Source organism: Lissotriton vulgaris, chromosome 1_1 (genome assembly GCF_964263255.1).
Source record: "Lissotriton vulgaris chromosome 1_1, aLisVul1.2, whole genome shotgun sequence".
Classification (NCBI taxonomy): Eukaryota; Metazoa; Chordata; class Amphibia; order Caudata; family Salamandridae; genus Lissotriton; species Lissotriton vulgaris.
Window position 1 is genome coordinate 1,236,152,249 of NC_141685.1, and position 16,987 is coordinate 1,236,169,235.

A 16,987-nucleotide genomic window follows, 5' to 3' on the forward strand; every position below is an offset into this window, starting at 1 on the left:
TCCCTGAGAGTGCAAGGAGATCCGGCTCGGTCTCCTGCAGCAGTGTAAAGATTTCAAGGCTATGCTTAATAAGGGATCTGGTGTTTAGCAAGGCAACCTTTGTGGGACCTCTGAACAAATGGCGCTAGGTGTTTGTTCAGGAGCGTGGATCATCGGAGGGTATACCTAATGCCTGTAAGTAGATTGTCTACCCACAGCCTCTCCCTAACTAAAGCTGGAAGAGAAGGCATATGGGACACGCTTTTCAGATTTATAAGTTCTTCCCTGGAGTAAATTAGTTTTCGACTAGGGGTCCTGGCCCCTGGCCACGGTCAGGCGCAGACGGGCACGTCCGTCACAGCATTGGTTTCATCAGCACAAGTATGGCTGGAAACTAGACCGCAACCTCTGGCTAGGCGGAAGTTAGCCAAATGTTTTCTCCACTGAAGCAGCACCAGCTTTGATGGACCAGAAAGCGGCTCTACGAGAAGGGGTATGACAGAGCAACAAGTGAGTGCAAAGCTGTGATTACAGAACGTGTAAGGGCGGTTTAAATGTTGAGACGATAAGTTAAAAAGCTGTTTAGAAAAAAACGACATTCAACTGAAAGGTAACTTCGCAAATGCACAAACGTGAAAGGATGATTTAATAATAAAACAATGTATTTAAAATGAAATAGTTAAACAGTATTATTTTACAGGAGACTCATAGATGCTGGCACGAGTTAGTGAGCTATGCAAAGATCAGCGTGCATCGAGAACAACATTTGCAACTATGCAAGCTCTATGCACGCAAGGATAATCAGGTTTTATATGGAAATAAGAAAAAGAGAAAGAGCAAGGAAATGACTTAGGAACCCTACTGGGGAATCCAAACATTTTCGAGTAGACGCCTCACCAACTAAAAAGTGGCATGCTTCATCATCAGCACCTATCAACACCCTGATAGGGTAATACCATCAGGGTGGACTCAACCATGAATGGCAGTTCTTATATAAAATATGTTTCTGGACAAAGCAGGTGTCCAGTTGAAGTATAAAAATAAAGTTTAAAATAACCTCAAGGTATACCCTTTCAGAATCACATTTAATAATGGGATGCCATTGGTTTATTAAAAATCAGTACAGGGTTCTGATCAAGTGCTATTCTCTCAACCCACCCCGATTTATGCCGACATGATTTGGCTGCCAGAATGAGCCCAAATGGGTCTCGGACCTTCCTCAAGGCTAAATGTATTTTTGCCTGATTGTTCTAGCATGCATTCCATGCACCTAATGGATGTACAGGCTCTCACTTGACGACAAGGGTCCTTCTGTATTTCAGGAGTACTCTAACGTGTCCTTTTTTCAGGAATCATGCGTGTCAGGCAGTGGGGACCAGGCAGTGGGGACAATCCTGTTGACACACATAAGCCAAGGACCTGGTCCCATAACTGCAGCCAGACAATCTGCCAAGATCACTGCTAAACCATTTTGCAAGCTCCCCCATTCAAACCAGGGCCGAACGGTATATCAGGTTCTTGTATTAAATGTACCTCTTCTGTTAGTTTGTGTGTCTTATTATTGGTTCTTCGCCATAACTTACAGCTGGAGAAGGTACTCAATACTCTGTCAAATATGATCCCTAACTTTCAGGCTAACGTTAGCTGTATCAAGATTTTCCATGACTACTTGAGCCTGTAGAATGATGCACCTTGTGTCAGGATTCTTAAGAACATTCAATCCCACACTTATAAAAACTTACCGGTAAAACAAGGACAATGATTGATGCTACAGCCAAAGAAGGTTAGGGCAGTCATGAGACAGCAATGGAGACTGTAGTCAAAGAGAGATTGACATGCCAGTCAATGGTATTGAGTGCGATGCAGGGACACACGCGGATGTGCTTCCTGGGCAGATTAGTAAGACTAGAGTTGACACTGAACAGCTACTGTGGCAGCAGGAGGAGGAGAATCAGAATAGGAAGCTTTTACCTCAAGAATATTCTTTGTAGCTGTAGGTGGGCCACTTTTCCTGCTCTCAGTTCACACATGTATTAATCATTGCACTTTGTTTTTGGCTCAGATGGTGTCTGTGGTTAATGCACTATTGTTTAACTTTAACTTTTGCCTCTTTTGGTCCAGGTTCACTGGCATGTGTCCCAAAGAGCAACACCATTAAAATACTGTTTTTTGGGAAGACCCTTACAAATTTCCGTTTGACATGAGCTCCTCATGAGTGAGTGCATGAGTTAGTTTGATTCTCCAGCAGACTCCTGGCAGTTTACAGTTTACAAGTGTAGTTACAGTGTGATCCACTGCCATAGCTAGTACGCACTACATGTACATCATGCATGCATTGCCATGCATTGCCTGATGTCCTTTTTAAAACTTTTCATAACCAACTGCGCTCTGTCCTTTGCCTGATCACCCTTGTGACAAACCTCAGCATGACCTCACTGATGGCATGCTATCAAAACCCTTGAAGATCACATCTGGAAGCAACTGTGTTCCTCTTTTTCCATAACCCATTGCCCCTCCAGGTGTCAACTATAGTCCTGATTCGGACATGGTTTGGACGCCACCCAAAGAGAATAAAGTGGGCTTCCTGTCTACCTTTCTAGGTCACCCTCATTCCTATACTGATCATGACAGTGTACACACCCCATATTCAGTGCCTAAATTGTAAAATAATGTATGTCGTGTCAAAAGTGTTGCTCAGAAGCCCACATTTGGTTCTATTAAATGTCAGCCCACCTAATACCAATGGTGTGTAGGGTTGAATCCACCTGATGCCCCTTTAATCTACTGCCAGACACTCCCTGCCCCTTATCTCACTCTTGCATGTTCCTGTTTTTTGTATTTGTGACCCATTTCGGTCTTTCTCTTCCTCCTTTTTTTCAATTTGTGTAAATATTACCTCTGGCTCTCCAGAAATGTCTGATGAGAAAAAATGAATGCTGGTCTCCAAGTATAAGGGCTGGTGGGCCCCACTGGTAACCGCTGGCTGAAATTAACCACTGTCTACATTAGGTGACTCAAACGTGAATTTGTTGTAAACTGTCTTACAGAGCATAAATAATGTTCATCAGGACATGGAGGTAGCTAACCAAGAATAATTAATCTTGTTAGACTGGATCAGTCATTTAAGGATTGGTCCATCAATCTGGGTCATAACTGTTCAGGAGTGGGCCCTGCAGGTAAGAGTGGTGGGGCCTTGGGGGAATTTGACATATGATGATGATGAGGGAAAAATTATTATTTATTTAATTTTCCCTTAACATCATCTGTCCAATCCCCACCACGCCCCACGAGCCGCTCCTCGAACTGATGGAACCAGCACTGACACAAATACTCCTTCCACCTCTGAGATAGTAATGGAAGTGACTTCCATTATCAGGAGAAACCTGGGACAACCTGTTACCTAGAAACCTTAGAATAGGTACCGCTCCTACAGAGAGGTCACAGATGATCTTTCTTTTCAAAACTTCATGGCTAAATGAAATTTGCCTTTTGTCCACAGACCATGTCTACCTGACCAACCAGACGAAGATTTCTTTTAATTTTATTCTACCTCGCCAGGAAAACTTTAGCATGAGCTGTGCACTTTATTGTAAACAGTACTCCTTGGTACAGCATAATTCAAGATTTTTGACCAACTCAACTCATCTTTTGTAAGTTGCACATGGGTCAGAATGCACATTTGGCATTACTCATCCTTAAACAACGAGCCGGTGATTTAGTATTTATCATCAGTTAGTCTCAGAAGCGGCTTGGATGGATAAAGCCATATCTGCTGCTTTTACACAAGGATTACAAGAAGCATGAGGCTTCTGTAATTTACTGGCCCTCTATTTCGAGTTGTCTGCTTGATCTCACCTTACAGATAGATGCTCAGCTGATATATATGTCCATAATGAGAAACGGTGAACTGGCCCAAAAAATCTTTGAATACCTCATGGGGCAGACTCTCCAGCCGTTGGACACACTATAGCATTAATGTGAAAAGGGCATCTCTGAAAACCTTTGCATCCAGCTGAACGAGAGAGAAGACAGAAAGAAATAGTTGTCTATCAAAGTTTGCTTTACCCGAGGCATATTATCTATATTGTAAAAGGTCCACCAAACGGTTGTAACTATCAAAACGGCAGATGGGGCAGAACATTCTAAAGGGTGATATTTAAAAAAGGACAATAATGTGATGTGATGCTTAATTTAAATTGTCACTGCAAGCATATGGGACCCACATTTAGTTGGTGGCATGCTTTCTTTTTTCTTTTTCGTTTTTGTGGTATATGCATGCAGTAAAAATGCAAACAAAAAATGTAACTATTACACGCATGCCAAGGCCAGACCTGTTCGCTTTGATAAGGCTTGATGTCAATGGGACTGATAGTACATGTGAGGGGCCATGTGTGGTGCTAGACTTACTCCAGTGCTGGTCTGAAGTACATTTACTAGTCTTGTGACTGTTTAGACTGCAGTAACTCGAAAATGCTGTTTTTGAATAGCAATGACTTTACTCAAGCGTATGCGTTTATATAATGGTAGGTCTCCCCAAATCCATCTTTACTCCTCGCTAAACCCTTCCTAACCTCTCCATTTAGTAGCAGGTGTTCCTCACTTTCCCCTGAATAATCAAGCAAACAAACCCACTGCCTGAAAAAGATGTATAATATAGCGCAACTGCGTCTTAATTTACACAAGGGAAAGAAATAACCTCATCACTTTCGAGCAAACACAGTGTGTGGAAAAAAGGGCAAGATTAACCGCATAAGTACTAAATAATTTTTCATTTTATTGAAAATATACAATAATAATTTAGAACACACATTTACAGTGCAACAGTCTCAGCAGCATTTGTATATAGATAATAAATATGCTATAAAAGAGATATACCTAGACATATATTGCTACTGAAACGACTCCCAGACCCACACATAGATCAAAGTAATATTTATGAAAACCTCACTTTCCCATCAGTGTCCCTCGTTTCGTCCACATTTGCACATAATTTTTAGGAATAAGTGTGCAGAGATCTGTGCCACTTTTGCAGAGGTCTTTGCACGTAAGTTTGGGTATAGCATTTTATAGTACATGATCAGTACTTCTATAGTACTTCTTTATGTACTACAAAATACAGATTATGTTCAGCTCACTGGCTTCATCGGGTTTCATTGAGAAGCCAAATCAGGAGAGGCACAGCACAGCTGTGAAGATAATTAAATGCAAAATATCTTATTTTGCTTAATTTAGTTGAACAGACTATTATTTGTTCACAATTCTGGTGTATTTTCTCACATAAGGTACATGTAGGGTTTCGTTTTTAAATTGATCTAGTGGAACTAAAGACAGAGTGCCTATTCACATACTCCAACTCTTGCCTTTCCCCAAAGTCAACCATGAAAGCACTGGATATTTCTTGAGTGGCTTCTCAGGGTCCTTTCTAGTTGCTTTTTAGCAAACTTCAGTAAAAATTGGGCAGTAAAATGCATTCCTTAACAAAGCGAAAAGTCACAGGAAGGGCAAAAGAGGGAGTAGTAGAGACAGATAAAAGAAAATTCATATTTAAATTTTCGAAAGGTTAAGATGTTATTGAATTGTGAAGGATGAAAAGTAATATATGGTCTTATTAAGTGAGGGAGTGAAAGATAAAAAAAATGTGATAAATTGTTGTGTAACATCGACATAAAAGTAGGAGACAAATTAGAAGAGAAGATTATATCAGAAAATACGGTTGTAGAGATAAAAAAAAATAGGGGTCACAGACATGGCCCAGGGAAACCCTATACACAAGTGGATAAGAAAAAGAATAGGGGTCAGAACATGAAACCAGTAAGACGTATTGGCGAGATAAAACAAAGAAGTACTAAGCACGATTGGCCCAGGGAAAGGTAGCACGAAGAATAGAGTGGCTCACGGTGTCAAAAACTGAAAAAATGTCAAGTAGTATGAGTAGAGAAGGTAGTTTAGTAACAACAACTACTGTCTCGTTGCAATCAGACAGGTACAAAACTCCCACCAGCCGAGGGCACCAACACACCTTGCACTAGTGCTGTGATCTGTTTATATATTGAGGATAATGCATCTTTCTCTCAAGGTTATCTGTGGAAGCTTATTTCCTCACACAGTCGTGGCTTAAATCCATTTGTTGGGAAATGCCGTTTTCTCGCACAAGCTCAATTCGATTGCCATTACAAAAATACCTCGTTTGAGTTGTGTTCACTTTCATACCACTTAATCTCAGATTACTGCCACTAAACTCGCTTTCTTGTGTCTTTTGAGTTCAAGGCAGTTGTTGTGTATCTAATATCGCTCTCAATTTCTAGAAAGTTGTTTTTCCAATATGTTTTTACTCAGAATTTGTCATTGTAAAGTTCATAAAAATCTAAGAAAGATATAAACATTGCCTCTTTAGAGAACCATGGAACAACTGCATGGACTCATTTTCTTTTAGTAGCTCAACTGAAACATTCTTCCACCCTACTCTCGATGTTCCATCTCATCACCTAACTGCTTTCACACACTGAGAATAGCTGCTACACTTCATAGACATTTTTTGGGAGAGCGAAGTTTCTTGTAATTTTCATTGTTCTATTTCACAATTTGTCATATATTTCTTTCCTCTGGATCTCTTTTTTCACATAATTTGTGTCCTGGAGAGACTGGTTCAAGCAGTACATGTCTTACAGGACCAGAATAACTGAGGTGTACGATGGCCTCTCTCCCACCCATATCCCATGTGATCTCTGTATGTTAGTTATGCCATTACATACAATTTTCATGCAGAGGACCAGTGAAATGTATTTGAGTAACAAGTTTCATTTAAAAATTATGCATCTTACATCAAGACAAAAAAACAATTTCTATATCTTAACAATACTTTTTTTCAAATCCCATAAAAATTTGATGTTTTGTAAACTCTGAGGGGGATATTCTCAAGAACGGGAGATAATCATCGCCAACCTAGGTTAACACAATTTTACATAACGCGGTCTATTGCAGGAAACTAATGCTGTGTTAAAGGCGTATTCTCAACACGATGGCAACAGGCGATAGTCTTCCCGATAACGCGTCATATGTCTGCGTTGAAATTACCGGGACACAGATAAAAAAGGAAACCTGAACGTGAAAAAAGTTGCGATGGGCCCAACAGAGATAAAAATATCAGCGATAAGCAGCCTAATTCCCACATCAGGCGTGAAAAATCACCATAAAAGCTGCAATAAAACCCCCAAAAAAACAAAACCCAAACTACTGAGAAGCACTATGGAGGAAGCTGGAGCAACTACAGAGGCCAACCAGAACCCCACAAACTCCCCGGAGGACCAGCCAGGGACCTCGTGGAAGGAAAAGGGCAAGGTGAAGAAGAAGAGGAACCCGCGATTCAGTCCGCAGGAAAACAACATCCTGATTACGGAGGTGATAGAACACCACCAACAACTGTTTATCACCTCCACTGTGTCATTGGCAACTAAAATTGCAATATGGCAGTACATCTTGGCCAAGGTGAGTGCAGTCGAAGTGAAGTGCCAAGAAGCAATGGAATGATGTGAAGCGCAAAACCAAGCTGAAACTCACTAACAACAGGAAAGCAGCAATGCAGACTGGAGGTGGGAGTCCAGTGCCAAAGCAGGAGCTGGATGAGATGGAGGGAATGGTATCCACAGTCATCAGTGTGAAGACAGTGGCAGGGGTTGGGGGACCGGACACTGCTCAACATGACCTGACCCAACAGCAACAGGGTGAGTAATGACCAGGGACTTGGGGGGACAGGGGAGATGGGCACAATGACACACATCCACAATTGAGTATAGCACAGTGCACAACCTTAATGACTCTGAATCATGTCCCTGATCTCCTTGGCATACTGCAGAACACATAGAAACAGCAAGTAGGCCCTCCCCACACACTCTCAATCTCACAACAAGCCCATGCAAATGTGCTGAACCCAGCAAAGCTGCTGGTCCATGAGCCACACAGACAATGCAAGTGACATTGCATGACAATTAGCATGGCTGCAGTCGAATTATCATGACATGGTGCTTGTCACGACACTGAGGTGACTGAGTGTGGACCACATCCGTAAAGGAGCAGGTCGCACTCTCACACATCCATGTGCACAAACAACCCATGATGTCATCCTCCTTAAGTCCATGTTGATCATGTTGTGGGACTTGAGTCACAGGGTGCATCTCTTCATCAGGGTGGTTCATATCTGACCCCAAAATGACACCCGAAATATGATATTTGACCCCAAATGAAACCCTGTTGCTGAAGGCTAAAAGCGGGAAGCTATACATGGCCTTCATGGACCTAATATCAGCCTTTGACTGTGTTTCACATTCTAGGCTATGGTCCATGATGGAGTGTATGGGCATTGACCCGCTGATTATTGGATTCATCTACCAGCTGTACGCTAATGCCTCTGCTTGTGTTAGGTATGGCAGGAAGGGGGAGTGCACTTGTCACTTTAAAATCAAAAAGGGAGTAAGACAGGGGTGTGTGCTCGCCCTGTTTCTTTTCTCAATCTATACGAACGGAGTCGAGTCCTCCCTGTCTGCTCTCACATTGGACGTGCCCAAATTCGATCAAACCCCCTTCCCATTCCTGGCATACACCGATGATGCAGTACTGATGGTTAGATTGGGGTTGGCCTTACAAAAATTAGTCAAAGCTTATTCCATCTTTATGGCCTCCCTTGACCTAAAAGTTAATGAATCGATCATTTATAATTGTGGCCGGAGCGACTAGAGGTGAGAAACATCCCCACTTTCAGCTGGCAGGTAAGGGAATTGAGGTGGTTGACTCCTTTTCATATCTTGGAGTGCTCTTTGCTAAGGATCACTCGTGGTCTAAATTAGTGAAAACAAGAGGCCAGGGTATGCAAAGGAGCCTCAATGCTGTTACGAGATTTGCAAAAAAGCTGGGAGGAAGCCCACTGGATGCAATTAAAAATATTTATTTAGCTAAAACAAAGTTGGCTGTTACATGTGGAGCAGGTGTTTGGGGGATGGTCAATGATGCTTCATTACAGAAAATGGAAGACTCCTATTTTAAAAATTGCGTGCCTTTACCCCAATCAGCCCCAAATTACATTTTACACCTTGAATGGGGGCTTCCCTATTTGAGTGACACCATAAGGTTGGCTCCAATCCTCATGTGGCTTTCAATATGGCAGAGAACTACGGTGGACTTGACCCAAACCATCATTAGGGAATGCTATAACCTAGATCACTACAAAAGGATTGGGTGGCTAAATTATGTAGAAATTAAACTAAAAGCTCTAGGGCTGCGAAAACGTTTTAGGACCCTGACTCCTGTAAAGAAGTCACGGAGAAATGGATAACAAATTTATATACCCAAAGATTAAAATATGTCCGCAGGAAAAAAAACACGAATATCCACCATTCCTCCATTGCATACGATCTGGTCCCATCAATATCAGGAGAAGGTTTTCATTATTTATCTCATATAAATAATGCGCAGCACAGATTTACTTTATTACGCTTCTGACTAAATATGATTCTGTTACTCCTGGAATACCCACAAAATAAATACAGACAGGCAGATCTTGCTCTCTGCCATTGCAATAAGCATGCCGTACCGTCAGACTTATATATCTTATTATTTTGTAAAAATTATTGCGAGGAAAGGAAAACATTTATACTCCCAATCCTGAAGCACCATAATTTTAGGCAATGCCGGGTCGCAATGTACTTTCTAAAGGCCTTACTGAACCCATTTGTATGTTTCTGCGTAGCTTCATTTTTATGGGCTTGTTTTAGGAAGAGAAAAAAGACGGGCTCATATCTTAGTAGTAATGTGCAATTTTAATTATCAACTGTTTTTTCTAAATGATTTTAAAGGTCATACTTGGATAACAACAAATCTGTTTAATACTCATTTTAACTATGTATATATGTATATTAATTGGTTCGGACATTTTATATGTACTTTTGTGCTTTTATAGTTGGTTTATAAAAGATTGAATAAAGCTGTGTGACTGACTTACTGACAAACTGTTGTCTTTTTTTGGACACCAATGACAGCCTTCATGTCATGTTTTTGTACACATGTGATACGCTGATGAGTGGGATTACGTATCACATTTGACACCCTGAAATGGCATTTCAAATAAGTGACACCCTAAACAGCCTCTCTGTACAGAGGTGACATACCCACCATCTTTTTGCTATTTGTGAGACTGTTAGCAATTAATGTTGCACTTACACTTGTCAGAGTGATGTGTTAATGCAGAGGACTGACACGCACACAGGGAATGTGTATTGCAATGAATTTATTTGCACATGCTGTTCATGTGGTCATTTTGTACTGTTTCATGATTGTTAAGGACAGTCACAATGTGACGTGTTCATGCAAAGAAATGGTTAATGATTGTGTTCCTGTGGGCTATTCCTGCTGAAACTGCAGTGGGGTGTGACCCATCTGCCTCATCTTCCTCATCATCATCTAGCGCATCTGGCACCTGGATCCATTGGCCATTGGTGCATACACATATGTTGTGCAATACACAACATGGAATGATCATCTTGCACACTTTTTCTGGGCTGTACAGGAGTCTTTCATCTGTGATGTCCAGGCACCTGAAACGTGGCATTAACACACCAAATGTGTGCTCAACAATGCCCCTGGTGTGTTTGTGGGCCATATTGTACTGTTTCTGGGCTGAGGTGTTCGGTGCTTGGAGGGGTGTCATCATCCACGTGCAGAATGCTTATCCTTGATCACCTGTGAGAGGTGAGTGAGATTAGTGTAAATTGGTGGTTCTGTATGCTGTGTTGGCAGACTTACAGGTTTTGTGGCGTGTGATTTGTGCGACTTTGGGATTGATGTTTGCCATGTATTGCTTCTGGTAAATGTGCGGGATCAATGTGTATTACATAGCCTCACAGCTGCTTCTCCCACCCCGAGCCTATTTACTTGTGTGCACTACGCGGTTGCATCACTGGCACTCCTACGGCACACCATTGTCATGCCTGTCTGTGCATGTCCGCAAGCCTGACAACAACACTGTATTGTGGGCTGTTGAAGGTGGGCGGTCACATCTGTGTAGGCCTAGGGTAAGGATAGGGCAGACACAGATGTAGAGTTCAGGCATGGCTGAACTCGCTCTGCGATTGAGGCTAAGCCTTTGGCTTGTGCTGCGGCAATGAAGATACGTATGAAACAGTTGGCATGTATGAGCCAAAACCCCAAGCGGTCTTGCGCTCTTTGATTTATACATTCACGCGAGCCCGCCCTCCAGGTGCATGCTACATTGCAACACTGTTGATTAAGGGCCGGGTGGCGCCAACACTACAACAGAGACACACGCCATAGTTACTTTTGTGGCCAGCCTGGAACTGAACCACGCCCGAGCCCAGAACTGAACCATGCCCTGACCCCAAAACTGAAGCAAACTCAGAGCCCTGGGCAATTTCTTCACACTCCTCACATGCCTCAGAGTGGGCCACAGCGGCGGCGCTGGGATGTTGTGCGCTTCAGAGTACGTCTCCAGACGTTCCATCCAGGCTTTCCAGTGGCCTTCCTGGGACAGGAGTGGCCCAGTGACTGTGAAGGGCTCCTGTGGCGTTACAGAGTACATGCTGTTGGCTGCTGGAGGCAGACTTGTGGGGAAGCCCCATATGGCGATGACTTGCGGTGCACTGAGGAAGGCCCACCAGAAGAGCTGAGTTGGTGTTCAGCCTGCGATAATGCAGTGTCCTGGAGGCTGGACATGACTTGTGGTGCACAGAGGTAGTAGCACCTGAGGCACTGCGTCCGGGATAGGCCTGATGCCACATGGCGATGACTTGCGGTGCACTGAGGTAGGTCCACCAGAAGAGCTGAGTGGGTGCGCATGATGCAGTACGCCTGTTGGGTCGGACTGGAATGGATTTGTCTGAGACCTGCTGGACCGCAGTGTAGGCTGAAGGGAGCAGTCAGCACATACAGAACCGCTGGGTGTGCCGGGGGCCCGTTGCACGGAAGCCAGCAATCGACTGAGGAGGCTGCCAAGCTCACGGGCCCAAAGGCTTAAAGATGGCTCCTGCATGTGTTGGGCCCTCTTACAGGCACGTCGGTGGCGGCAGGTGAGCAGCGAGGCCTGGGTGCGCAGTGGTGGGCAATCACTGCTGGGCGCCGGATGGGTGTGGGGTCCAGCGGGCTGGGGTGCAGCAGGCGCACAGGATCGCTCAGGCACCACCGGTCATGGCGGCGGCATCACGGCAGGGTGAGAGGTGCCGCCCTGGCAGACAAGCCCCTGCAGGCGATGACAAGATGTGCGTTGGGTGGCATGTGACGTAGCCACCTCGTCGCCGGTGTAGATTTGTCTATTGAAGGTGGTCGGCCACGTCAGGATATGGCGGACACAGAGACACAGGCTGTAGTTACTTTGGTTGCTATCCCAGAAGTGAACCACGCCCAGAGCCCCGGGCATACGCCGGCCCAGCCCACTACGCTTATGCTTACAGGGCGCGGCATAGCTATCCAATGTCTTCCCCATTGCCTGAGGTAACATGGTTGCGTCCACTGTCTACAACACTACAAACACCAGCAGTATATGTCCACATGGACATGTCTGTGCTCTGCATACTCAAGACTGTCCAGCACATCCCTGTCACACTTGACATTGTGTGCATTCTTATTCATGGGTCCATTGCCTCCTTCGCACATTCTTGGTTCCCATCTCTCCCCACATTCTGCAATTGTGTGGCTGAGGGGATATGCCTTGGTGGATGGTTTGTCTACATGTCTGGTCCCTGTTACCACAGTTACTTGTGTTGTCATGACTGGTAGGTGGGCATGTTGGTTGGCATGTTGTATGTGATTTTGTTACGTGTGCATTCCCACAGTTGTGAGTTGTATGATTGTGGAGTTGAGGTGTGCGCAGTGTTCCTTGGTACTTACCAATGAGCAGTGCATTTCCATAGGCGCCATCCTGTAAGCGCTGGTTGATGATGGACTGTCGGAAGATGTAGGAATCATGCACACTGCCTGGGAAGTTGGTCAAAACATTGGTGAACAGTCCCCGGTTGTCAACAATTGCCTGCACATTGATAGAATGCGTGTGCTTTCTGTTGCAGTAATTGTGTGCAGTGTCGGCAGGGGGCACAAGTAGGACATGTGTGCAGTCAATTGCCCCCAACACATGCAAGAAGCCAGCTATGGCGTAGAAGCCTTGCTTGGTCTCCAGCTGTTCCTGCGCCGTGTGGGGGAAGTGAAGGTGCTGGGGTATCAAGCTGATGTTGGCATCCAAAACAGGTGTGAGGAACTTTGATATGGCTGGCTGTTAGACTCCTCCAACTCTGGCAGTTGTTGGTTAGAAGGTACCAGAGGACAACAAGGCAGCACAGCCAGCAGCATTGTCTGCGGAGGGATGTTGGTTGTCCGCTGTGTCGGTAGCGTCAGCCTGAGGGCAATGCGGATCAGGATTTGCGAGGATGGTTGTCCTTTTGAGCCTGTAGTGGGCAATGACACCCTCTAGCATTAAGTCCCTGAGGCTGGTGCGTTTTCGGAAGGTCCACTGTCTTGTTCTGCGCTGCCTCAGTGGTAGTCCGGGGGGTGGTCCTGGGGGTCGTGGCGGTTGGTGTTGTGGCCCTCTTGGGTCTCCGAGCTGCATGATTAGTAAATTCATGGCATCTGTTGGTCTTCAGATGTGGCTCTGGGCCGGCCTCCCTGTATAGTGCAGGTTTTTGTCCTACTTAAGTCCAGAAAATGCAGGTCTTAATTACCTGCAGCTAACGTGCCTTATCGCCGTTTTTTGGACCGCATCACCGATCTGGCTAGTTGTTGAGAATATTGCGAAGTGGTGTTATTGTGAGTTTTGGGACGGGAACTCCTACTCTGCATATGATTAGCGTTAGTTGTCGCTGTCAGCCTTGGCAATGATTTTAGCGGCAGCTATTTCGGGTAAACTGACGATGTTGGCTGTTAGCGCAGGCTTGTGAATAGGGCAATACACCTATCGCCAATTTTGTGGCGGAAAAGTGCAGCTAAATTGGCGATGAGTCTTTGAGAATATGCCCCTGAGTTACATTAACACGTCTGTGGTTTGTTTTGCTCAAATTGGCTCACCTATTCCTGTAATTATGTGGCTTTTTGAAATGAACAAGTAAAGTATCAAGTTTAGAAAGTAAAATATATTTTTCAAAAAACTTTATAATAAAAAGACATCACAATTGTAATTTAAGTAAAACTAACTATACACATTTAGCAATTTTATGAATTGTACTCACATTTTCCAAAGTTCACAAATACAGTTAACACAATCTCACACAGAGACAAAACCAATGCAGAGGAAATATCAAAGAATTAATCATCTGTAAGAAGCCACCATATGTGTGCCTCCGATATTTCTTCCTCCTTACATATGCTCGTAGTTTGAGATTCTGCTTGAAAGACGACAGGGCAGACAACTGTAAACTTGTTAACACCATTCGCATGGTGACGATGACTCAACTTCATGTATTAGAAACCTTCACTGGGAACCTTCTTGCAGTTAAGAATTTAATGTTACACTTTGATCATCTTCTGTCTTTTGTCTTGTACAGTGCGTCGCATGAAGAAATTTCCTGTTGGGGTGAATCCTTTGACAAACTGCTCTCCAGCAAAGGTCAGTATCTTTCATTTCTGTGAAGGCGAAGTGATGCTGGTTTATTCCTTGTGAAAACATTACAGTGTAATGCACAACCACCTAGAGGTTAATATATCTCACTAGCCACACTTAGCAGCCGAGGGGGAAACGCATTGCTCTGTCCCATTCTAACCTATGCCTTGTGGGAGTCTTTTTCATCCTTCCAAAGCTTTTAGTAAAGGTTGAAGAGAATTCATTAATGCCTCCTTTTGTACAAGGGTGGGGGACTAGTCAGATGTAAAAGGCTCCCACTAATATATAACCCTACTTTCCTCCTGTATTTTGTCTGACCTATTTTTGTTGTTTTTATGACTTTGGGCACTTTACCACTGCTGATCAGTTCAGTGCAAAAGTGCATTTGCTCTATCCTGTAAACTTAGTAAGATTGCTAAGATTGCTGTTTGGCATATTTCATTTACCTGTAAGTGCCTTGTACAGTGGTATCCCATATAGTCAGGGCCTGTAAATTAAATACTACTAGTGGGCCTGCAGCGTTGCTTGTGTCACCCACCGAAGTAGTCTTTCAAACCTGTCTCAGGGTCTGCGGCTTGAGGGCCTGCGCGCACAGTTTACTACTGCAGTGACATGGCACCTAAAATGTTTGCCACATCTAAAACCTCCCCTTTTACTACTCATAGATCACCCCTAGGTTATGCCCTAGGCAGTACGGTGGACAGGGTGCTGTGTAGGTAAAAGGAACGACATATGCCTTTGTTGTGTGGCATGTCCTGGTAGCGACAAACAGTCTATTTGTTTTCTCACTGCTCTGAGGCTGCCCTGTCATAGGTTTTTTTTTTTTTTTTTTTTTTTAAAGACCTCATTACGCAACAGTTAAAAGTCAGGAGTTATCAGGGACCTTTCTCAACTTCGTGGCGCCCTTGAAAAAGGAGACCCCTTACGTCCACATACTTAAAAGGAGAAGGCTTGGGTATTCATAGTGGATTGAGCTAGCCATCATTGCTACTCTTACAAGCCTTTCTCATCATTGTTGCGATAGCGTAATCATTGGACAGTAAACAGAGGAGGTGGTTGGAAAACCAGGAATGTTGCCTTCATATTGCATACACATGTTATATATACCACACCCTTTAGTTCACCTCTTATGGTATTCTTCCCACAAGTCCCAGAATCTATATTTTTTAGAGGCATACTTCTTATTTTTATCTAAGTTAAACACTTTCAAGATTGAAGCCAACCATTCATTATGAGTAGGGGGAACCGGAGTTATCCATTTTACACAAATTTCCCTCCTTGCCAAAAGAATCAGAATGAAAAGTAAATTCTCTTGCGCTTTAGTAAGAGGCCTTTCTACATTTGTTCTTGAAATCCCAAAAATAACTAGGTCCATACTTACAGAAAGTTGTCTTCCAAATACCCCTTCTAAGGTAGTAACCACTTCGATCCAGAAGGCACCCAGGCTGGGACAACGCCAAAACATGTGTATATCGTCAGCCATCTGTAAATCGCACTTTGGGCAGTTCTTCACTGTGGCCCCGTTAAGTTTGGATAATTTTTTCGGAGTCCAGTAGGCCCTGTCATAGGTTTGCATTGGGAAATCCCTGATATGTGCTTCAGTGGTAATTTCTAATATGAAAGGGGTAGCATGGCCATGTTTGGTATGATTGGGACAGTAGTGTTAAATCCTGCCTATTGGTTAAAGCAGATTTATTTTTTCTGTTTTAGAAATGACACTTTTAGTAGTGGGCATTTCTGTGTACTTGTGACTCTTCATGCCCTGACTGATTGTGTATTCAACGTCTGGTTTAGACTGACAGACGGAGATTTGCATTCACTCAGAACAGACTCAAGGGGGGTTGAGGTATGTCCTGCCTTTCCTGTGTGACTCAGCGCTGGACTGAATAGACCTTGGCTCCATCCCCGGTGTGCTATGAGAGAGTGGAGCCTTCCCTGGGCAGGCACAGTTGTTTACTGACCCATGACACTAGGCTCTTCTGCACCATGCCTCCCATGAACAGGACCTGGGCTCCCTCTGTGGGGGAACTCTCCCATGTGTCCACCCACCAGCCAAAGGGGTTGCTGATGTGCCACGGTTGAATAGAAAAGTGAAGTCCCATGGCATTCTCCTGCGGGCACGGAATTCGCTGGCTGGGCATCGAGAACCCCTCAGCACAGTCCCTCCTTTGAGCGTGCTGGTGGAGTGACCTTGAGAAGAAGCCTATCCCGGAGGAGCAGCCCCGCTGAGCTAGAGCTGAGGAGGACATCACCATCTGCAACCCACTGTGAGGGATGGTAGCGAGGTGACCCTGGACACAGGAACCCCCCCTTTGTGGAAATCCAGGTGGGATAAAGCAATTGCGCTGGGGTGGTGCAGGAGACATCGGTCCCGCCTCGGAAAGTGTTGCAAGGCCCAGCAGGCCCAGCAGCATTTTGGGT

The 16,987-nt window shown here is 44.3% G+C and overlaps 1 protein-coding gene across 2 annotated transcripts in view; it reads left to right on the forward strand.

Moving 5' to 3' along the window:
• Positions 1 to 16,987, forward strand: part of RGS18 (regulator of G protein signaling 18) — a 234,105-nt gene that overhangs the window by 182,719 nt on the left and 34,399 nt on the right. For both annotated transcript variants that reach the window (XM_086964483.1, XM_086964480.1), the window contains one exon: positions 14,511 to 14,572. In XM_086964483.1, the coding sequence (XP_086820609.1) occupies positions 14,511 to 14,572 (62 nt within the window). The remainder of the gene's footprint in view (positions 1 to 14,510; positions 14,573 to 16,987) is intronic.